The following is a 24,819-nucleotide window of genomic DNA, read 5'->3' as shown; positions in this document are numbered from 1 at the left end:
AGTCTAATATCTAATCGTGTTCCGGGGCCACAGTAGTTATATCCTGGGAGGTGTTTTTCTCCTGGATACTTTGCCCACGGTGTTCCGGGGAGTTTTGCCAATTTGGCTGCGATGTCACCTCCTCGCTTTTTTTTAAAACATCTCCGGGTCTAATAGAAATAAATCTAAATTTCTTTGTACCGCATTGTACACACTTGCCAGTAAGCGCCGATCTATTATTTCTTGTTGTAACGGTTGTCATATCATTTGTGCCAGTACGCACTCTGCACTTCACACAATATAGATCCATAATTTATGTATAGAGATATGAATATAATTGATTTTTCGGCGACTAAAACAAGAGAACCAGTTAAGCATGTTGCAGCGTTACCAAACTCGATCCGGATGATTATCATCGGACCATCTGGATCCGGCAAGACGCAATTGTTACTCAATTTAATAATGAGATGGATGAAGTGGGATAAGTTGTATTTGGTGGCTCCTAGCGTAGATGATCAACGATGCTACGAGGTGTTAAAAGATTTCAACGAGAATGCATCAGCGATCGCTAAAAAAAATGTTATTGAGTTTATTACGGATATCAATGATGCACCGGGTATTGATGATATTGATGGCGACGTTAACAATCTAGTCGTGTACGATGATGTTATGTTAGACAATCAAAAAAACCCAGCTAGGATATTTTCCAGAGGCAGGCATAAAAACACTGACGTGATATATGTCACTCAACGGTATACTCAGATTCCAAAAGTAATCAGAGACAACTGTAATATTCTTGCTGTATTCAACGGCGTTGATACACACACGCTACGAAATATTTGGCAGACATGGTGCGGCGGTGACATGGACTTTAATGTTTTTCGAAACTTTTTTAGTCATGCTCAGTCGACCCCACATGGATTCGTAACGATAAATTTACATGATCCTCGGACACGATATCGTATCGGACTTGACCAAATATTCGGTTAGTTGTAAATAATTTTCATTGTAAATAACCACTTAGCAGCAGAGGGGGCAATGACATCGACGCGGTCGTCGATGTGCTTACCGGACGCTGACGACGCTGGGGATCGGCGCGCAGAAGGTGCTAATTAAACCAAATGACGATTGGACGATCCCCCAACGACATCGTCGTTTTTTTTTTTACCAGGCGCTGACGACACTAGATCGTTGAGTGCAGAAAGTAATAATTAAGCAAAATAACTATTGGACAAAATGTCCGATTCGCCCCCTCTGCTGCTACAGTTGCTAACTTTAGATTTATATTGACCAACACAGAGATAGTTGCTAGCTTTAGATTTATCTTGACCTACACAGAGATAGTTGCTAGCTTTATATTTATCTTGACCTACACAGAGATAGTTGATAGCTTTATATTTATCTTGACCTACACAAAGACATTTGCTAGCTTTAGGTTTATCATAACCTACATAGAGACAGCTGCTAGCTTTAGATTCACCATGACCTACACACAGATAGTTGCTAGTTTTATATCTATCATGACCTACACAGAAACTGTTGATAGCTTTAGATTTATCATGACCTACAGAGAAATAGTTGCTAGCCTTATATTTATCATGTCCTACACAGAGACAGTTGCTAACTTAAGATTTATCATGACCTACACAGACATAGTTGCTAGCTTTAGGTATATGATAACCTTCACAGACATAGTTGCTAGCTTTAGATTTATATTGACCTACACAGAGATAGTTGCTAGCTTTAGATTTATCATGACCTTCACAGAGATAGTTGCTAGCTTTAGGTTTATCATGACCTACAAGGAAATTGTTGCTAGCTTTAGATTTATCATGACCTTCACAGAGAAAATTGCTAGCTTTAGGTTTATCATGACCTACAAGGAAATTGTTGCTAACTTTAGATTTATATTGACCTACACACATATAGTTGCTACCATTAGATTTATAATGACCTACACAGACATAGTTGCTAGCTTTAGGTTTATCATGACCTACAAGGAAATTGTTGCTAGCTTTAGATTTATCATGACTTACACAGAGACAGTTGCTAGCTTTAGATTTATCATGACCTACACAGAAACTTTTGATAGCTTTATATATATGATAACCTTCACATACATAGTTGCTAGCTTTAGATTTATTATGACCTACATAGAGATAGTTGCTATCTTTAGATTTATCATGAGGTACACACAGATTGTAGTAGACCGCTCCGGTGGCCTAGTGGGTAGTGTCCGCCTCGGATGCGGGAGGTCGTGGGATCGATCCCCGGTCGAGTCATACCAAAGACTTACAAAAATGGTACTAACAGGTGCCTCGCTTGGTACTTAGCATTAAGAGGTTAGTGTTAGGTCTGGTTGGCCTGGTGTCAGGATAATGTGACTGGGTGGGACATCATGCTACATGTCTGTGGCATGATGCCCCAGTGCTAGACATCACTATAACTGTCACACTGCAGACATCGTAGCGATATGACTGAAAAATTGTTAAAGCTACGTTAAAAATCCAAATCACACATACATAGATTGTTGTAGCTTTAGATTTATCATGACCTACACAGAGACAAGTCAGCCGATCAGGTAAGTACCGTCAGCAGCTAAACTTGTTTAACTTCGATAAAATCGACTTTTCATTTGAAGGTATCTGGCGTTGGCAAGTTCGAGCTGGGAATCGCGTCCGGAGTTTTTGGTTGGGGGAACGTTCTCTAATCGCTATGCATTGTCTAGAAAGTGGACTTGGAAGACGTAGCCACCAAAAACCACAACACCTGGATCAAGGATATGGGCCGTGTGGTTTACCAAGGTGCAGGTCGTGATCCACAATATGCTCAGCTACGATAGACACCTTATTATGGCGGCCATCTGGACGGATTCTGCGGCCGGCATTAGCACCATAACCAATAACATGGATTAGTACAGTACATGGAATTTTACCCAGAAGACTTTCACCACGCGCACATGATCTACCCGCTAGCACCCGATGCTATGACCATTCCAAAAGAGTGACTGAGCACCTATACATGCGGCCTTGCAGACCCGCTATGAGGCAAGTTCAGTTCAGAGGATTCGTAAAGCTTGTTCAGAATCTGGTCTAAAAGAAGCTCTACGTAGCCCAGTACCGGAACCTCCAGCTCTACACCAGCTTCCAGATCTGCGTGTCCAAAATCCACAGGGCCATGGAGTTTGACTAAAGTTATTGGATGACACCAAACATTCAGCTCATCGCTGGACTGCGGGACAAGGCCAAGAATAAGTTTTAAAGAGACTTCTTCAAACTTTTGAACAAGTCCGTCTTTGGCAGCTCAGCATTACAAGGTTAGTGTTAGGACTGGTCGGCCTGTGTCAGGATAAGGGGACATCGTGCTTTATCTTAAGCCATATTTCCTTCAAAATATGACTATACTTAGGTAGTATATTTTACCCAATATTTCTGTTTGACTTTAATGATATTTTCATTACATGATATGGGATCAGTTTGGACTTTTAGCGTAGCTTTAACAGTGTTTTTAGTCATATCGCTACGATGTCTGCAGTGTGACAATTAATATAGTCTGAGTTTCCTCTGACCCTTATCACCCCATTTGTGATATTTGGACATTTATGTTGGGGTGTAGGGTCAGAGTCCAATCCATATCTAAAAGTTGGAATTATCCGACACCATTTGGTGTCGGCATGGGGTAGCCGCCTAATAGCCAGCCCAGCAACTTGAACTACCTTTCATCGAGATATATCTGTATGAAATCGATAGGAATATGATCAAAACTAGTGAGCATAGCATTCGTTATGTCCTTAATCCGCTTACAGACGAGACGAAAGATTGTCGTTCCTGAAATTTGACCTGGATCTGGCCATTTGCATTCCTAGTTCACTGTTCATTGTATTTATGTATTGGTCACCAAATATAATGGTCGCCATGTATGAGCCTATCTTGTGTTGAAAAACGGTGTTAAACCCATAACAACTAAACGTTTTAGAAAGTAGTCGTTTTCGGAGCACCCCTGGCAACCGATATGCTTCCATATCAACAAGGATAGTGTGTGTGATTTGGATTTTTAACGTAGCTTTAACAATTTTTCAGTCATATTGCTACGATGTCTGCAGTGTGGCAGTTTATAGTGATGTCTGTCTACTCTAGCACTGGGGCATCATGCCGCAGACATGTAGCATGATCTCCCACCGAGTCATATTATCTTGACACCATGCCGACCAGTCCTAACACTACCCTCTTAATGCTGAGCGCCAAGCGAGGTAGCTGTTAGTACCATTGTTTTGCAAGTCTTTGATATGACTCGGCCGGGGATCGAACCCACGACCTCCCGCATCCGAGGCGGACGCTCTAACTACTAGGCCACCGGAGCGGTCAACAAGGATAGAACCAGCTTTTTGAAATCTCTCGAACTAATGAACTAATTATTATTATTATTATTATTATTATTATATACATATGCTGCTTTTACGACCGACAAATACAATGTTAATACAAACAAATAATGTAAAATTTCCAACGGACAGAAACCTGCCATTTGCGTTTCTGCGACTTGATTTTTGCCTGTTAATTTGTCATAGAAAACGGTAAGTGTTGCCCGATCTTATGTCTTCATTTTTATAAACATGATGTTCGATGTTTTTATTTTTTATTTTCTGAATTCTACCAAATCTTGCATTTATTTGTTGAAATTATCAGCAGCTATTTCCCCTTAGTCTGCCTACTCGAACTGGTGTAACAAGCCGTGGGGTCTAAAATCAGACAGCTCAAAAGTTCACATTATAACCGAGTGCAAGAAAATGAAATAATGTTAAACACGCTGAGCGAGTGTGGCGTGAGGTCCTTGTTTCACCCATATTTGTAAGGGACTCAAAACAACATTCACGAGACTAATGTTACACTGTATGGATTTCTTTTGGAACTGTCTTCACGTGGTAGAATTTATCAGTAAATAATTCGAAGTTGTAGATCGATATTTCATGTGACATTTCACAAAACAGAACCCAACATCAAATACAAAGTATTCAGTTTCTTCCTCTGATTGCTAATTTTGTTTTCAAGGTGAGAATATCCCAAGTAATCTTTATTAGAAAATAACTTGACAGGACCCAATTTACGAAAATAATCCAGGCTTAATTAACGTTCCGAGAAATAACAATTTTTATAATTACTGTCTAATCAATTATCTCCCAAGACAGAATCCCCAATAATCAATAAAATGTAACAATTCTATAAACGGAGACATAAATTTAAATGGCAAACACCATATGATTGTTGCAGTAGAATGATTTTTTTTATCAATGTTGATTTACTTGTGCAGCAATTGTATACGCCAGGTGAGTGATCTCGGGTCCACATTATCCTCTTGCTTTATAGGCTTATTTATTACATGTTTAGCCTTCTGCTTCTGGAGCTTGGACATACTTTGAGAGGACATTTTTCTCGAAAAGATATCTTGCATTTGCATTGCTAAACTTTCTTTGTTCTATACTTTTTGGTCACAAATGATAAAGGTACCAAGTGGTACTAGATAACTCGCGATAAGAACATGTGAACACTCTTTCTATATCTAATTTTACATTTCTAATTTACTGGTGAACGAGGATGTTCCATCCTAAGTTATGTATTATACCAAAAATTTCGTTATTGCGTACTCAGGCTAGAACTATTTACAGTTTCAAACTATTCAATTTAAAATAAATTAAAAATTCATTAACAAATTCTACTCCTGTTTTTATTTCACTATTCTGTCTAATATGATAAGTTTCCATTAGTTTGTAATTGAGGAATATTTTAATTCCAATAGCATCTACGATGCTGAAGTAGATAGTTTTCGTTGGTGCCATCACGCGTGAGTTAGAAAAAGTCCACAGACTGATAATTAGTAAGTAAATTTAATTTCAATAATATGAATATGTTAATTAATAGTCATTTAAAGTGACAAAACAATTATTGTTGCAAGATGAAAACAAAGGCTATCTGTGGGAAATGAATAATATTTCCTTTCAACTCATTACAAAATGCGTAACATTCACAGTCTATCATTGAATATTTTACTGCATCAAAGACTTGTTGACAAAATGACATGACAAACAAGTCTTAGATGCGGAAATCATCGATAATTCTAGAAAGGAGTCGTTATGAGATGATAAATGCAAAATGTGTTAATAATAACAAGATCTATTATACTAAGGTATACATGCGAATTAAAACAGAAGTTAAAAACCTAAACATCTCTAATAAACTACGACTCCCGTTTCTTACAAAATTTTCCAAACATGTCACATGACAGATTAGATGCTATATAACAAAAGGTAAAGTCAAATATTTTGGAGACTCAAGGAAATCATGAACAAAAGTAAAACGTACATTTTGATTTGTAACGGCTTACACGCACAGGGGTTCGCGCCTAAGTTGTATGTGTGTTATTTAGATTTTTAACGAAGCTTTAACAATTTTAGTCACATCGCTATGATGTCTGAAGTGTGGCAGTTTATAGTGATGTCTAGCACTGGGACATCGTATCCCACTCATTCACATTATCCTGACAAAAGACCGACCAGTCCTAACACTAAATCTTAATGCTGCGCGCCAAGCGAGGCAGCTGTCTGCCGTTTTTATATGTCTCTGGTATGACTCTGCCGGGATTCGAACTTGCGACCTCCCGCACCCGATGCGGACGCTCTAATCACTTAGGTTGCGCCGTAAGTAGAACTCAAGACCGTGGAGATGAAAAGCAAATGCTTTATATAAATTCAATAGTGAACTAAAAATAGGTTTGCGTTATATATCAATGATGAATAGTGGTCAATAAACGAGCTCTAAAATCGATGAGCGACTATAGATAAAGACATACGGAGAGGTACTGGCATAATTGGGTGGTGGTGGTCCCTGTATCTTTGACCCATCCTTCCTTGAAATAGACTTTAAAGATATATAAATAAATCGGCGATAAAACAAATAAACAAACAAGATTAAGTCCGCAAATGTGAATTATGCATGATCCAGTCGTTTCAAAACATGCCGCATTAGTCGCATGCAAGGAATGACGTAATACGTATCCAGGTAGAAAACAATTTTGTAGACAGCCATGAGGTAGCGAAAACACATTGCCTGTGATATTTTGTACATTTTCTTTTAGACAATCATGAAAAGATTCCAGTGGCTTTCGAACTTAACGAAAGTTTGTCAGAAACAGCCTTTGCTGGTGGATAGCGAAAAAGAACGAGAAAAGGCATGCCAGTGAAACCGAAGTGTAAACAAAGCTCTTAAAATTACAAGCAATAGCTTAACTTGCGAAAGCTCTTCAAGTGATCACTGTAGGCGGTGTTAGTACAGGAGCGCCCGCAGAATTACTAATTTTCTTTTTGGAGGGGGAGGGACATGTAGTGGTCAGTTACTAAGTTTTACGTCTGTAGGCCAAAACATGTTTAAAGGTGAAGTCGGGAAGATCCAATGGCTCCAGTCCCTATGCACGGGTGCCATGTTTTAGTGGGGTGATGATGATGGAATATATCAATACTACGCAGCTCCTCAAATCTGGAAATAGTTCAGTATATTTTCTTATGTTACGTGTTTAGGCTCGAATAACAGTCACACAAGAAAGAGTGAAAACAACAAGCTTTGAAAAATTTAAGAAATTATATATTTGCTTGGAACAAATACTGTAAAAAAATAATTTTGGGTTTTAAGAATCAAATCCAAAAATAATCCACGAATAAAACTTTATAAGTCCTAATACTGAAATGATTTAAAGTTCGAGTTCCGACGAAAGATCCAAGATGGAAGGCTATGACGTATGCTATATCTTGTACTGTGTTGAAGTCTACAGTTCCTTGTAGAGACACAAGAAATAACCCCGTGTTTGAATCAGTGAAACTTCTTTGTTCCAGAGAAACTAAATAATCTTTTAGAATCCACATAATTCGAATAAACATTAAAATGTAATTCCCAAAATGACAACAAAATGAGCACATTTACGTCCGAGTGTTTAAAAGTCCGACTGAGATTATTTCTCTATAACAATGGTTTAAAACTTGAATACTGCGCAAAAAGATGCCTGGATAAGGGTCACGTGATCATGTTTACATCACGTACTCTCAGCATCGCCCTGACAACAACCAATCATTATACCCAAAGAATAAAATAAAAAAAAGTTGTTTACTTCATTAAAACTATTTACAAGCCGAGGGTCACGTATTAAATACGGCCTCGACCTCACTCTTACAGACATGATTTTGGTATTCCACAAAAAAAGCTGAAAATTTGAAAGGGGGGTTTGGGGGTCCTCCCCAAACGGGGTATCCAGGGGCATCGCCCTCGATCCGGGAGTCCAGGAGGCAGAAGGCCCCCGGCCAAAATGTACTTTACAATCATAAAAAAACTGCTCCTCGTGCTATTTATGATCATCATATATAACAAAATAATCAAATGAAAAACTTAACAAACTTACCAAAAAATTTCAACTTGAATAATTTCACAATATTTATTGCCACATGAATTTGTTCTCCAACACTACTGGTGCGTAAGTTATTTCATGTGCATGTCAGTGTTCATATTGTAATTAAATCAAATTTCTCAATTTTTGCAGCAAATATATTATACTTTTGTCTTTTCATAACAAATCTGTACAATAAACACCCAAGTACATCAACTATATACAAATAATCCCATACATTCACTTGTCTTTTTCTCCAATGGATACAACCTGTTGATATTCCAGTCGAGCTCTTTTTGCGGCTTTGGCAAAGATTTGTTTAGCCTTCCTTTTTGACTCAATGTGCAACGTTTCTTTTCTTTTTCAATGTGAGCCTTTTTTCCTTTCAAGCTGGTGCTTGTATTGGCGATATGCAGTGAGCATATTCTGACAGAGAGCTATATCTGTTCTCTCATGCAAGAAATATTTCTTATAGTAATTAATTACACTTTTCACAGATGCCTTCTGAGCTTCAATTTTTCCGTATGCAGCTTCTTTTGTAGGTGCCGTTCCCAAATCCTCCAACCGCGATTGACGTTGAGCAGAGGTCACAAAATGCCAGCCCTCTAGCATCGAGTTTTCTTATAAACTGAGCAACTAAATTTTCGTCGACTTTTCGCTCCAGCCATTCCCATTTCCATACGTTTTTTTTAAAAAATCTTTATCTAACTTCTAGTGTCATGGTCTCTCTCAACAACTCGGAACGCCAATTTTTTGGTTGTTGCTGCAAGCACGCTTCTTCTTTCCATTGCCATCAGTTACCATTACACGAAGATTCGTTGCATGAATTTAAACTTTTGACCAATCAGAATGCTCTTTACAAGAGTCGTGGGCTAACTAATTGAACGAATAGGTTACAAGGGTCGTTGCAGAATGGGACCGAAGAGACCCTTTTTAAAAAAAAAAACGGATCGGAGATTCAAAATGGCCACAGGACAGATGGCTGTGCTAATCCAGGCAGATTTACAAGTTATCAAACATGATTTACTCAGGAAATATAACCTACATGTCACCAAAGGAACCCTTCAACCGACGGTAGCTGCACAGCCACGAGAAATACCGGTAAGTGTATAACATGTACACCGATGTGTGCTGCTAAATTTGAATGCAGATAATTCCAGCTTTTAATGAAAAGGTGAGATCGAGTCCCTCACCCGAAAATCAATATCATCACGAGTGAGGGGCTGATTTATCGGCCTACCGTCACTCAGGCAGAAATATTAGAAATAACTACACACTATAAACAATTGTCATTCAAGTCATATTTTAAAAGTAGGTACAGCAACTGACCGACGAATGTCGCATTTCTCAAAACCCCATTGCATTTTCTTGCCGGTCCATGAAAAATATAAAGTAGCTGCGCAATAACAGGGAGATGTCTTGCTTCTACATTTGTAGTCATTTAATATGTAGTGCGTTGCAGATTTTGAATGTGTCCACAACAACTATTTAATCATTATTTTTTTAAATTTTTAATAGGGCTTCTATCGGGGCGTAAATTTCGTTGCCAGTGACTACAGGAGAGTTCCTCCAAAAATGGATATGAATGATCTTCCAACACTCAAGTCTCCGTATCACACGGAGTAAACTAATGATTCGTGTCATTCTTAATTTTTAAAATAAGTACTTTGTATACAGAGTGTGCACATTTTATTTTCGAATTTCAGATCGAACGATCATAAAATATATAAATTATCTGCCATAGTTCCTTTGGTCGGCTTTAAAGGTTTTTCATTATATCCATTTTGTTATATGCCTCTGTTGATATTTATGTTGAATGTACGCCTAGTACTCATAGGAGGAACAGATATTTAAACTTTACAATACTCCTGTTTTGGTTCAGATTGTTTGGATTTTCCAAAGCAACAGTCAACGATGGACCACCTACGTCCAGGCAAATTATGAAGTTCTACATACCCTCCGCAAGCATGACGTAAGTAAGCATATTTATTAATGCATTTATTCCAGCCACTCTTGAAACAAAAAAATGTATGATGATCGCATTCACTGCGATCTCATTTTTCTACCATTTAACATGTCATACTGTTATTTTATTTAAATCCTTCATTATTCTACTTTTATGTGTGAATCTTTGATTTTTGTGAGACTGATATTGTTTGAGTTATTTTTATCTCGAGTTGTCATGGTGTGTTCTTAGACAAGGTACTTAACTCCAAATTACTCAACACCATAAAACGAATTTATGTCAAAATTCTAAGAGCTGGAACTCGTAGATATTGCAATGTTTTCTTCATCGTTTCTTGCTTATTAGTATTTTTATTTCTTTTGTAGCCTCAGCGAACACTTATTCGATTTAAGGTTTCATCATGTGCAAAATAAAATGGTTGCGCAAAACCAATTGTGTAGGTTGCCAATCAACATAAATTAAGTTTTGGTATACAATTAAATCTTTGTAAATGAACAAATCTTTTAGATCATGCTGTTAGAGATACAACACTCCTGCAGGGCTGCATTTGGTGACTACGAAGCTTAGTTTGTACTTGTAAGGATGCTTTTGGCCTTTATCAATCTTAACAGGCATGGTGTGGTCTATGGCGACATCAGACCGAGCAAAATTTTCATAAATAATTTGGGAATGACCCTACCTGTAAGTAACATTGTAACTTTGAATGTACATGTATTTATTGGGGACCCCGAGTGGTCTAAAGCGCTCTTCGTTACGGATCACTGCCATCTCACCTCTGTCTGCGGCGGTTCGAGTCTAAGATTCAGCCAATGTGGGCATGTGAGAAAGCTTGCCAGTAGCTTCTCGTGGGTCGGTGGTTCTTTCCGGGTTCTTCCTCCACCATTAATACTGGCCACCATGTATAGCCTATCGTGTGCTGAAAAATGGCGTTAAACCCCACAACAACAACAACAACATGTATTTATTTGTAAAAAAAATTTGGTGATAAATTGTCTATTACGATATTTTTTTTTCTTTCTTCATAAAACGAGTAATGGAGACTATTGGAATAAGGAGATTCTACACCAGAGGAGAACTTGGGGACAGTGGCAGACAGTCTTTGATATTTACATTTCATAGAATTTTGCAGAAATGTATAGTAACCATATTTAAAGTAAGTTAAAATCTAGGCATGTAACTTTACAGATATTACGTTTTAGTGACGAGGAAGTATGTGGACTTTGTTTAGACTTTTTTTTATTTAAACGACGTGCAGAAAGTTGATTTGAAGGATTATGTCATTCAATTGGATGAATGACGGTTTCATCGAGAAACAAATATTGATATTTTGCGTACAAACTTTTAGTTAATATGCGACCCAGGAGTCGTGTACCAAACTGCGTGTTTGTCATGAGTGAGTGAGCGAGTGATCGATCACGATGCACGATTCCCGCGCTGCACGAGTATTGAAATTAATTCCCCGCCAAACTAACAAAAGCTTCTGGCATTCCAGCTCTAGTTCTTGAGGCAGACAACATCTCGAACAGTAAGAGTTGTGAAGATTAGAGCACTTGTTCTTCACGTAAGTGAAAGACCAGGGATTGAATATAATTTGGAAAAAGTATACCCTTCAAGTCTGGCATGGTATCATCTATATTTTTCTGTGATAAAATTATAAATGTTGATGGGTGGCTTGTAAACTGTGTATTGTATTTGTGTCGGTTATATTCTGTATTGTATTTGTCTTGTATTCTAAGTATGCGTCTTGTATTGTTTTAGGTTTATTTCGTATCATTTCATCTCGTAATAAATTCCATAATCGACAAGAGCAATTTATTATTTCAGCCCGAAATACAAGACAGCTCACAAATACTTGAAAAGTAAATGTAACTGAATTATATCCGATGTAAGTTTAAAAGTATATTCCCCATATATTCCTACAGTTGCATTTAATCCGCGTTTTTCTCCTTGTTATCAATTCAACACATCATATATAACAATTGTTTAAGTAACCACATATACTAGATGTGATTGTAACCTGTAGAGTTTGGGACGAGCCTAGGCTCGAGCTCGAGGCTCGATAATTTTGGAGCGTTTTCGGGGCCTCGAAGCTCGAGGTCGAAGCTCGACGAGCTTCGAGCTTACGCCTAGAAAAATTCTCCGCTTTTTGATATTATCGGACCGGATAAACCCGTGCGATAATTGACTGGGGGAATGAGCGGCTTTACAGATTCCCACGGCCTACGCTTCCCCATGTGTTTGTCGACCAGTGGGCGGTCGTTGCCTTGCAACGGTCATCGCTGGGGGCTCCCAAGATAATAATTCCGACTATTATGATTGCGGCTGAAAGGGGAGAAGGGGTTTTTCAACTTCTGCAAGCGAGAGAACCAGTGAACTTCTCAAGCGTTTGGCCTGACGATGAGTGGTGCCGGAGGGGCAGTAGGCGCACAACTGACGCCCGAGGGATTTCTTTTAAACTGATTTTTGAACAGTTCAAACAACATAAACGTGTTATCAGCGATTTTTCATATTGTATCTACTCTTTGTTTGTTAATTTTTACTTATATTTTATTTCTAAAGCATTAGCGATGTCAAAAAATAATCAGCTTTTTGGACTTACTTTAACAAGCGCGAAAAGGATAATTTCGCAGCTTGCAATGAATGTAAGCAGACAATTTCATGTCCACAAGGAAACACTTTAACAATGCGGTTATCAGCGATTTTTCATATTGTATCTGCTCTTTGTTTGTTAATTTTTACTTATATTTTATTTCTAAAGCAGTAGCGATGTCAAAAAATAAGAAATCAGCTGTTTGGACTTATTTTAACAAGCGCGAAAAGGATAATTTCGCAGCTTGCAATGAATGTAAGCAGACAATTTCATGTCCACAAGGAAACACTTTAACAATGAGTCGACATCTGCTTAGCATTCATCATATTGACGTGAACAAGGATGAGTCTGAAATAGAGCCGAAGAAAATGAGAACAATGGATAACTTTGTTGTCAAAACTTCACTGGAAGAAATAGTCTCGAAACTCGCTGCAGTCGATGGATTCTCGATTCGGAAAATCACTCATTCAGAATTTATTCGTCAATCGCTGTCATTAAGAAGAATGAAGCTACCTGCTGATGAAAGATCGGTGATGGCCCTTATTCGCGATTTTGAAGAAAAAGTGAAGCAACAAGTCATACAGGACATTAAGAAAGAACTCTCAGAATCAGAGATTTTCAATATCATTGGACGAATGGGCAAGTATCGGAAAAAGTCGATTTCTCAACATCAACCTTCATACGGTCTCGTCAAAATGTATCAGTCTTGGTCTTGTCAGAATTTACGGAAGTTGTAATGCTGAAAGAATGAACGAGCTCGTTGAGGAACATCTTAATTTTTTTGGTGTCTCATTCAAACAGAACATTGTTGCCTCTACCGGTGATGGAGCATTTGTCATGATCAAGTTCGGAGAAATATCGCCTGCTCTGTATCAAGCCTGCCTTGATCACGGATTGCATTTGGGTGTTACAAAAACTTTTTACAGAGAAATTGCCCAGGTGAAGGAATTTCAGTTTTCTCACGCGAAGAAACTGGACAGACTGATGATTTCGATGAAAGCGACGATGAATTGAGTGCTGAAGTTGAGATACAAAGCGAATCATGGAAGGAAAATATAAACACTGAGAGAAATCGTTAAATTTTTCAAAGGCTGTCATACAATTGGATGCGTTTAAAGCTCAGAAAAATTTAAACAAAGAACAACTGTCCCTCAACTGCAAAACTAGATGGAATTCCATGCTAAAAATGCTAGAAATCTTTATTAAATTATACGATGTCACCAATGAAGTACTGAGTGAAATCGGATCCGAGCATCTCTTAACTAATTTGAACATAGAATTACTGAAATCCATAGTTTTGGCGTTGAAACCGGTTGAGGTTACTCTTAATACTATGAGCGAAACAAAAGCTTCTCTGAGAACCGCTTATGTTGATATTAGCTTCATGAGGGAAAAATTGTCTGCACAAGGAACAGAGATCAGTCATACTCTTTTAGAAAATATTGATCATTACATTGACGGTAGAGTTAATCAACAACTTATGGATCTTATGATTTCTCTGCACCATTTGGATAATGTTCCATCCAAAACTTCTATTGAATTAGCGACAAATTTGATGAAGCGGCTATTTCCATCGGCAAATACTGCAAATGAAGAAGCACATGATGAGAAAATAACAATTAACCATAACGAGCTCTCACTTGAAGATGAACTTAGATTTCTATATTGGAAGCTTCTAGCACTCAGGGATCTCTTCAAACCGATCGATTTAAGAAATTACGCCAAGAATTTTCCTTGTCAAAAAGTAATGGTGAACTGACTGAAAATTTGAGGCGATTATCAGATGCCATCAGTACAATCAAACCGACTTCAGTTGATTCAGAAAGAGCATTTTCAGTTGCTACTAATTTCTGTACAAAATTGCGATCAAAGTTATCGGATAAATCTCTGCATGCTCTTGTCTTTTTGAAATACTATTATATTAACAAGAATGATGTTTAAATAAATTATAAAGAAAATTATTTTTCGTACTACTCAAGCTCGAAAAAATTATCGAGCTCGAGCTCGAACTCGCACGAGCTTCAAATCCCCGAGCTTTCCTATACACTGCCTGTTGTATAGCTTGACAGAGCGGACTGGACACTGTGACATGGAAATCAAACAAGAATCTTGTCATGAGAAGCCAAAAATCCATGACGATTGCTTGTTTATTTTTGTGACTCTTTAAGTACAGGCTGGTTTAAGGCCACAGCAGGCATCTTATATTTCAAGTAACAGCACACGGCCAATATTAGTCTTCTGGTAGAAGTGTTCGGTTTTTTGTCATTGTTGTTGCTGCTGCTGCTATGGATGATGATGGGCGGTGGCAATGATTGTATTATATCAACAGTAGAAGCAGTTATATATATGAGGTAAAAGACGGGTAAATACTAGTATTTATAAATATTAAACATAAATCAATAAGGAAATATCAGTGAAGTGTATCAATAACAAATGGAGCATCCAGCGTGGTACTAACTAAAGACGTTATATTTATAGTAGCTGGAGCTGTGGCGGCAGCTAAGATGGGAGCAGCAATAATGGCGATGCTTACTAGTCTTTCTGCTGTTGAAAATTCTATCATTAATAATGGATCTACAATTTCAATTAAGTGACGTATCGATTTGTCTATGAAATAAATGTACAATATCTACTCATCCACTTGATCGTTTTTCTTGTTAAGTAACAACAGATTAAAGTACATACGGATGTATACACTGTTTACTGCAAAGACAATTCTGAAACCATATAATCTCATTCAGTTGCCCATTTTCCAAACTGACTTGTGTCCGGAATCAAAGGGTGGCAGCAAAAATTGATGGACACAACTCTTTCCAGATGGCTTAGAGTTTATCATCACTTGTTTACAGTTAGTAATTGACTGAATATTATAAATTTACATACAATATCACCATCGATAATAGCTTACATTAAGTTCATAGTTTGATGGGTTTAAAGCCATTTGCCATCACAATACATGGCGGCCAATATATCTGGTGGAGAAAGAAACAGTGAAAACCCAAGAGGAACCACCGACCAACTGAAAGGTACTGATAAGATGTCTTGCATCTGACATTGACCAAACCTGGGACTTGAACACAGTGACCTGTAAAGGCGGGTGCCTTGGCCCACTCAGTCACCCTGGACTCCTGGTTGCATTAAGTAGTGTCTCTTGCCCAAATAGATTTATAGAAAGTTCAATCTAAAAGGCTGTGGCTAAGGCAGTTAGCAAATCTATAGGCAGATAGATGACCTCTTTGAAAATTAATGTAAGTGTAGTGTAGGATTAACAAGAGAAAGGTTTTTAGAATTGTGGCAAATCTTTAATATAAATAAAGAAAACAAAGTAATGTGTATAATTATTTTTCTACATCCTTCCTCATGATTTTCATCTATTTAAAATTTAGCAAGATATATTCTTTCAAGAAACATTGACATAAAACTGTTTCCTAAGCCATTTTAATAAGTTCATATCCAAGAAATAGTGTTGTGAAGTAAACTAACAAGAACTTCCACTGCATACTAACAGTAGGAATAGTGGCTTTTAATTTTATCTTTGCAGAAAGCTTATGGAAAATAGATTCCACCTTCGTATAGGATTTAATTGTCCAACAGAAGGAGTTTTCATCCTGTGCTTTCATAATCAGTTTGAATTTTCCATTAAATACATTTTTCTTTCTCTCCACTAAGGATGTTTTACTGTATGGTAGAACCTTGTTTAACCTAACTTTATTCATTTGGGTCATTAACATGCTTGTCATCTGAAGGTGCAGATTTAGTATAAGCAAAACTTGTTTATCAAAACTCGACACTTATCAGAACTTCAATCATACATACTGTTTTATCCTAACCGAATTCTTCCAGATGAATATCCTCCAAAAGTTCAGATTAAACAAAACCAAAACTCATTTATCCAACTTCTGTTAAATGTCCAAATGTACATCTTGTTTCCTAAGGAGTTAGGTTGGTTGATTGGTATGAGTTTAATGCCATTTTTCATCACATGATAGGCTATAATTGGTGGCCAGTATACTTGGTAGAGGAAGAGTAAGAGAAAAACCTAGAAAGAACCACCAACACATGGGAAGCTATTGGTTAGCCTTCTCACATACCAATGTTGGTTAAGTCCAAGACTCTTATCCATACCAACAGAGGTGATGTCAGTGATCTATAAACACTAGTGCCTTAGAATACGCAGCCACCTGGGGCTCCGTAGGAGTTACAACAATAAATGTTCATTAATGTACCATTTCAGAACAATCTGGATCTGTTCTAAAGGTTTTGTAATTTCAACACCATTTCAGAATTTAATAGCTGGATCATTGGTATATGCATGCAAAAATTATTCTGGCTCTTTTGTGTAATTACACTTATAACAAGAGATTGGGTGAAGTTACTTTTTTTCATACGAGAACATTTTTGACGGATTTTGTGGTTACTATAAAGCCCAAGTAACAAATGTCCTTTTGTTCAAAGAATCAGATACCCACCACCCCCAAACCATAAATTTAAGTAAACCACTACCCACTGTCATTCTTTTGTTTTTGCACACAAAAAACAACAGAAATTGATACCCACACAAAAAGATATTCTCAGTATACTTTGATTAGTATTATTCATAATCTGTGTGATGCTACAAATCCATAATTACCTTAAATAAGATAAAATGAACGACTTTTATTGCAGTAAATAGCAGTTGCAGACAGAGCTATTTCAATGAGTAAATCTACAGTCTGACCCGCTTTCGTAATTGTCTGATTAATCACGATTCCAGCATACTAGCAAAACATGTGTTATGTTGAAATTGATGAGTATCTAACGATACTAATACCAGCAAATGTCCTTTAACAAAATGTGTGGTGAGTATAAAAATAATTTATACTAATATACTTTTCTTTCTTCACTATTCTCACTCTCCAACTTGAAAATAAAAACACCGTGAATGTGAATAACTCAAATTCTTATCAGGTCCTGAAATTTTCTTTACGGTTTATGAAACTTTCAAATCTGAAACCAGAAATAATTGGTATCACAGCTATTATAGAAAACAGAAATTCCAAGTCTGTTTCTTTTTTCCTTCTAAATGAAACATTCATGCAAAGATTTAAAGTATTGTTTCAAAGAATAGGGTTTCAAGTTTGAGTCACTGTTTTGTGAAGAGGCTAATTCTTTTTTCACATTAACAAATGTTATATATAATTACTTTGGATTAAATTATCCTTTCCAGTTTCTCTGCATTGAGAATAAATTATAGCCAACACAGAAGGGCCTGTGAATGAGATTCCATGTCGCCAACGTAGGCAAAGTTGTTTGATCACTGACAGCCTTTTGATTTTTCTCAAGACCTTTCTGCAGATGCACTGGCCTGGAATGATAATCATTACTTCAAAATATGTACATAACAAAGAATAATGACACAGACATAAGACAGAAGTAATCAAATGTGTTTATGATATGAATCATGAAAGAAATTACTTGTGTGCATGTGTGTGCTGAGAAAGATGGGAGGAAGAGAAGAAAACAAAAGAAAATGAAAGACTGTGTATCTAAGTGTATTTTGAGGGGGAAGAGCAAGGAATAATCATCTTACAACAGATAAAAGCCAAAGTGGCCAAGTCTCATCTGGTTTATTAACATGTATTGATATCCATGTAATTAATCTCACTGACTAGCTTGGTGACAAAAGTATACATGTCAAGCTTGATTAAAACCTGTTCAAGTATACAGCTTGATAAAGAGTAACAATTTCTGCCAAGCAAACAGAACTTCACCTCGTACAAAAATGTGTCCCACATAATCAGTATGGTCAGAGATCTTGCTTTCATGTAAAGTGGAACTTTCTTAACCCAAACCTCCAAAAACTGGACTCGTCTTTAAACAATGCTACATGAGTGCTTCTTGTTTGAATCAAACTTCTTTAAAATGGCCATCGTTACATAAACAACATTTTCTGCCCCAGGTGTCCAGTACATGAAAGTTTCATAAGTTTATACCATGTGGTGGTCAGATATATCATTTCTGGCATAAAGAGTGATATTTTTGCACAGCCATTATTATACACATTATTAATCCAATTGGCGCAGATGCATCAAAGAATTTGATCTACGATTACTTTTCGATTTTCATTGACTTCTTGTCTATATAAGCTAAACATTACTAAAAGATTATATACATCTAGTCCTTCTTAGAGTTATCATCATGTGTACATCGCAGAGTGCAAATAGCTTCATACTGGTTAAATGACATGACATGATACAAAAAGAGTTGTTTTTTGTTCTTGTAAATAAACATTTGGCAAACAAATGAGGATCATATTGTACACATAACTCAGGCATGTAAAAAATTACCATGTGGAGCATGAAGGGAAAAAAAGTTGTGAAATGCTGAGCACTAGTGGAAATCATGGGTAAAAGACATCTTTGGTCTCCTAATGGCTCAATGCCATTCTAAATGTATTAGTAAGCAAACCTGATATTAGCAAGATTTAGTTAGATTTTTATGCTATTTTCTGGAATATCTGGCATTTTAACTGACCTTATGCGAGATGACAGATTGCCCTGCCTACCAAATAATGTGACATGATGCCCTGCTAACCTCCAACAAACATGTGGTATTTGGCAAACAAATATATTTCAGCTGACGTGAAATGTTTATGGAAAATGATTTGTATTATTCTCAAAATTGAAAATTTTCAAAGTTGCGGAAATTATACTGCAGTAGATAATACTTGTAGTTCAAGTTCGCATAGTAATTATCTAAGTGTGTTATTTCAGAAAATAATAAAAATCCATTTTAGAGCTGCTCAATTACTTATTCATGTACAAATTCACTCCAAAAGATCCTAATGTATTTAGTATATAATCATATCCTTATTCATTTTATCTGGCTTATGTTCATGCTGCCTTGGAAGTTAATAAATGAAAAACTAATAACAAAATCATAAATAATAACTGTTTATAAGTATACTGTTGTACATAATAATTTTAAAGTTATACTGTGTTCGTCAGACGGAATTTTGATCAGTGATATCTGTTAATATAAACATGTAAATGCATGCTTAATATGTCGGACAATAATTATCTGAAACCATTGCTTTTGTATTTCAATATTATAACATTTTTATATCCCCACCCTTCCTTAAGCCCAATGAGAAAGTAGTTACTCAAGCATCTGAAAGACTGAGACGATAAATCATTGTTTTTGGGACAAGCCAACATTAAAGTATAAATTTTCAAACTTTAAAATAATGCAGCATGGGGTTCCTCCATGCATATTCTAGAAACTTTTCATTTCACATATATTTCAATTCCTTTTATTTCTTCAAGCCATTGAAAGGACATGCTTTTTTACATACTTTTATGCAAACTAACATGCTGATAGTATACGCGACCACAAAAAAGTCTTTAGCCATCGAAGTTTTGTCTATGTTTCAAGAAAGGAATAAATCTAATTCATCCATTTAGATGTTCTGCATAATGACAGTCAGAATTACAAGGCTCCCACTGACTTTTTTTTACCTGTATCAATCGAGAAATCAATAAATCATTGCAAAAATTGTAAATACTTATCATAATCAATTCATTATTGCCACAAGCAGCTTGTGATAGGAAAAAGGCAGATGTAAGCAATGCCTAAAGGTGTCTCATTTACACTCACTAATTGGTTTGAAGTGGCAACAGGTCAACTGGTGAAATGTCATCCTAAATCTTTCACATTCTTTGACTGTAATGGCATAAAGTGACTTAAAGTATCCTGAACGGTAATATAAGACATTTTCTATATAATCCAGGATATGGAACTTTAATATGTATAATCAGTTAAAAATGTCCTAAGTGTTCCATGTTTATCCTTCTTAGTGCCACTGCAACATAACCCATTCATTAAGTATGCTGTTTCCTTTCCATTGGGTAACAAATGATTTAATAGAAAGATAATAGTATAAATAATACAGTTTGTGCATATTAGGATAATCACACTTTTAATTCAAAGAGTTTTTATATATATTATAATTTTCAGGTATTCTCAATGATGGTCATATATGGAAATTCACTTGGTCTTTTTGTGCAACACAAGAAGAAACATACTAAAATATTTTAAATTGTTTTTGCTTATGTGGATGTAATTTTATTTATTGTATTCCATACTTCAAAATTCCTTGCATATGGGTAGAAAAAATGGTAAATGCTATAAACATGATTGACCTACAAAGTTAATTTAATTTTCTGTCTGCATATATCCATTTCTTCCTGATCGTTCTGCATATGTTGAGGGATACAAAAAATAGCATAATGTTAATATTATTTCAATTAACATACATCTAGATAAATGTTGATTTCAAGGCTTATTAACATCTTATTATTATTATAAGTAAATTCTTACTTGCTGTGTACCCCAGGTCAAGTAATCTGGCCGTGTTGCTGCTCCATACTCATCAACAAGCTGCTGTAACACTTCTCGGGAATTGTCAAACTCATCAAGATTGTCTTTAAATACAGCCTCTTTCTTGAACTGATCCATGAATGCTTCACGTTTCCTCAGTTTGTCATACTGACGCAATGTTCTGTCAAACAACTGAAGTTATATGTCAAAACTATTAGCAAAATAAGTCAATAGCAACTTTAGCCTCATTTAAAAAATATCTGCCTTGTTATATAATTATAACAAAAGGCCCAAGTGGGTGTCATGTTATTCACCCAAAATGCAATAAGGCATGTGCTTTGATAGAAACACATCCATATCAGGATAGCAAGAAAACCAGTGGACTACACACAATGGATGTGAGGCCATGCTCTAAGATACAGGGTTTTCACCCACCCTGCTTCAAAGGTTACATCACTACAATGAGAGCCACACTAGACAAAATTCTGAAAAAGAACACACTAAGAAACATTACTACTATGACTGATCCAGTATCAGCTCAGCTATTCTGGAGAAGTTAAAAACAGGTTGCTATGGAAGCCATATTACTCCTATGGAATCCACCCAGAACATGATTTTGGAGAAGAAGAAAAAACATCAACTATAGATGGACAGTAAAGAGATATATGATGACTACAAGCCATGCTACATGCTCTTTCAGCCTGTCCAGACAATCATTTTTTTCAATCATGTCACATACCGCAATCCACCAAAATGAGAAGTAAAAAGGGATGGAGCTGTATATGCTCACTTAAAAGTCAACTCCACTATAAATCAACCCTCTTCTCCCTTGTCACAAATACAAAAGGACAATTCCTCTTTAACCCTCCTATAAGTCAAGTTTATGTTGCAGGTGAGAGCCATCTGAAGGGGTGGCTTGTCATCAGTGAGTCAGAGTTACACTTTGGAAAAATAAAAAAGCCCAACTGGATCAATGATGGTCTTAAACTAAGTATCAGAAAAGAGCAAAAACCAAGAAGTTTTGTAAAAGTCAACAAATAATTTATTTACCAAGACTACAAAGTGAAAATTTAAAAAAAAGAACTTATGTAAGGCCTAAATAGTCCGAAAATGTCCTATCACAAGTGCAGAAGTATACAGAATTCCAAATGAAATCAACTGGTATCCTGAATGAATTCCAATCTTGAAAGTGCTGATGTACCAATAACCTGGAATGGTGTTAATGTGCCGAGTCTTGATGTATCACAATGATACAATCCAAAATGTCCTTGATTGATTTTACAATAATTCCACAATAAATCCTAAATTGAAGGAGCACTTTGTAATTCCAATGAATTTAATAAAATATATCCTCCTAATTAAATTGAACACAACTAAAACTCTGATTCCACTAGACAGATGTTAGAGTAGAAAAAAAAAAATGTAATTTTTCTTCTCCCGTTATATAAACCTATGTTACAATTCATTTACAGAACAAGCACCCAAGTTTGTACAAATGTTGCACAATTCATGCAGTGGCACACCCTGACAGCATCTCCGCTTTAGTACTTGACATATTCTTTGACTTTCCCCTTAAGTCTCTCTGCTGCTCTGCCAGTTGTATGCAGATCATAAGCTACATTGATTTTTGATTGATGGTTATCTTTTTAACCTGAAGCAGAACAATCAATAACCACAAATGAGAATTCAATGTCCCATATTTCAACATACAACACACTGGTATCATGGCTTTCAAATCAAAGGAGAAAAGATACTATTCAAAGTAGAAACTCCATGTGAAAGTGGTTATTAAATGATGAGTAAAGTACTTCATTAAACATGTGGAACATGTTTGATATGTAAATTATATGCTTAACATACTTCTCAGTTAAAATAATAAGCATGGAATGGGGGGGGGGGTCAGATTACGAACCATGTCAGTGTTAACTTGTAGATGGCAAGTGGGTATTCTCAAATAATGTTTCATTTTTAGTTATAAATATGAGTGCCTATATTTGCAAATGCCGTTTCAGATGGATTATAATTTTGCAGAATAACAAGGCAACTAATAATTTGTCATGACTACTGAAGACTAAAATAACATACATATGGTAAGTATCATTTTGTAGTTATTTTTCGTCTCTTGTATCAATGTGTATATGTGTATTGTTTCAGCAAAAGTATCGAGGTGTCAATATATCATTTCACCCCTACTTAAAATCAAGCAGATATATTACAAAATCACAAGCGTTCCTTCCAAAGTGAATTTAAAATTAAAATATAATTTAAAGTGACTGTAAACACTTCAATAGTGACCTAGTCCACTGGTCTGTCAAACACAAAGGACTTTACACTTAAAAGATCATTCTTAATTAGCTGAGACGAAAACACCATGATAGATTCATGATTTTATTTTCTTCAAGCCTGGCCTGGATTACATAAACAGAATTTTAACCTGAACCTATACTAAGGACTAAAATCCAAAAAAATCATGAAATCTGATTGGTGGAAATTTAAATATGATTTAATATCAACCAAACAGATGTCTTAAGTAGAAACTTAAATTGTAAGTTGTGGTGGTGAAATCTGGGGCTGATTTGTTTGACTGTTACATTTGGATGTTTTTTCAACATTTCGTAATGAACCGGAAAGTAGTAAATTTATGAATAATCTACAAGTTCTGAAAGACTTACAGAAGAGATACTTGTATGGTTGGCAAGCATCAGACCACTGACTCGGTGGGCTGTCTGGATATATGGAGATTTGCGTGACAGTGCCACCTGGATACTAGCTGGACCCCATGGAATAAACTGTGCAAGCTTCCTCTCTCGGATCCTCTGCAGACTCTTGTGTACCTGTAAGAAGAAAATAAAGCTGTTTATTCAACCTGTGTAGGCACCATCACCCTCAATGTGAAAAAGAGGACGTGTGTGAATATGTATTGCTGTTGGGTTGATCTCCCCCAAAATGATTGACAATGGCAATGTAGCAACAGATATGTATCAATGTGTCAAATGTATCTGTGATATGCTGGCACTAGCAGTTGCCACAATTGTCACTGGCAATCAAACTTCTCAGATAGCAATTTCAAAGGGCAAGTACATGTCACAGAATTAATTGTCCCAAATTCATTATTCATCCCAAGTATGAAGTAAATTTCTCAAGGGACTTTGGAAAATAGATATATGCAAATGAAACCCTAACCAAAACTGTAATGCAAATTTTCTCAGTGACCTTGACCCTAAAGTACAAGGAGAGACCAGGATGTTGCAGAAAAAAGTCTTCTTTCAGGATTAATCATGTCAAGTATGATGAAAAGTCATTGGTTGGTTTGGCAAATACATACAAATGAAAACTTCAAACTGACACCTATGTTGCAAGAAAACTATGTCTTGTTTCCTACTTATATGAGTTGGCAATAAATACCATTTAATAACAGGCAATGACTAAAGCTCAAACTGCAGGGAAGAGTAGGATGGACTATTTGTAATGTGATAAGGTAAATATTATTAGAGAGATATAA

The 24,819-nt window shown here is 36.3% G+C and overlaps 1 protein-coding gene across 1 annotated transcript in view; it reads right to left on the bottom strand.

The window, feature by feature from the left end:
- Positions 1–16,239: 16,239 nt before the first annotated feature.
- Positions 16,240–24,819, bottom strand: part of LOC149776598 (tubulin gamma-1 chain) — a 33,355-nt gene continuing 24,775 nt past the window's right edge. The window contains exons 11-13 of the mRNA XM_089941082.1: positions 23,990–24,151; positions 21,318–21,509; positions 16,240–18,303 (exon numbers count right to left, since the gene is read on the bottom strand). Coding sequence (XP_089797208.1) covers positions 18,277–18,303; positions 21,318–21,509; positions 23,990–24,151 — 381 coding nt within the window. The 3' untranslated portion in view covers positions 16,240–18,276. The remainder of the gene's footprint in view (positions 18,304–21,317; positions 21,510–23,989; positions 24,152–24,819) is intronic.

Source organism: Sinohyriopsis cumingii, chromosome 18 (genome assembly GCF_028554795.1).
Source record: "Sinohyriopsis cumingii isolate HCF-2022 chromosome 18, ASM2855479v2, whole genome shotgun sequence".
Lineage (NCBI taxonomy): Eukaryota > Metazoa > Mollusca > Bivalvia > Unionida > Unionidae > Sinohyriopsis > Sinohyriopsis cumingii.
Note: the sequence above shows the minus strand (reverse complement) of the source record. Positions and strands in the feature narration are given on the sequence as shown.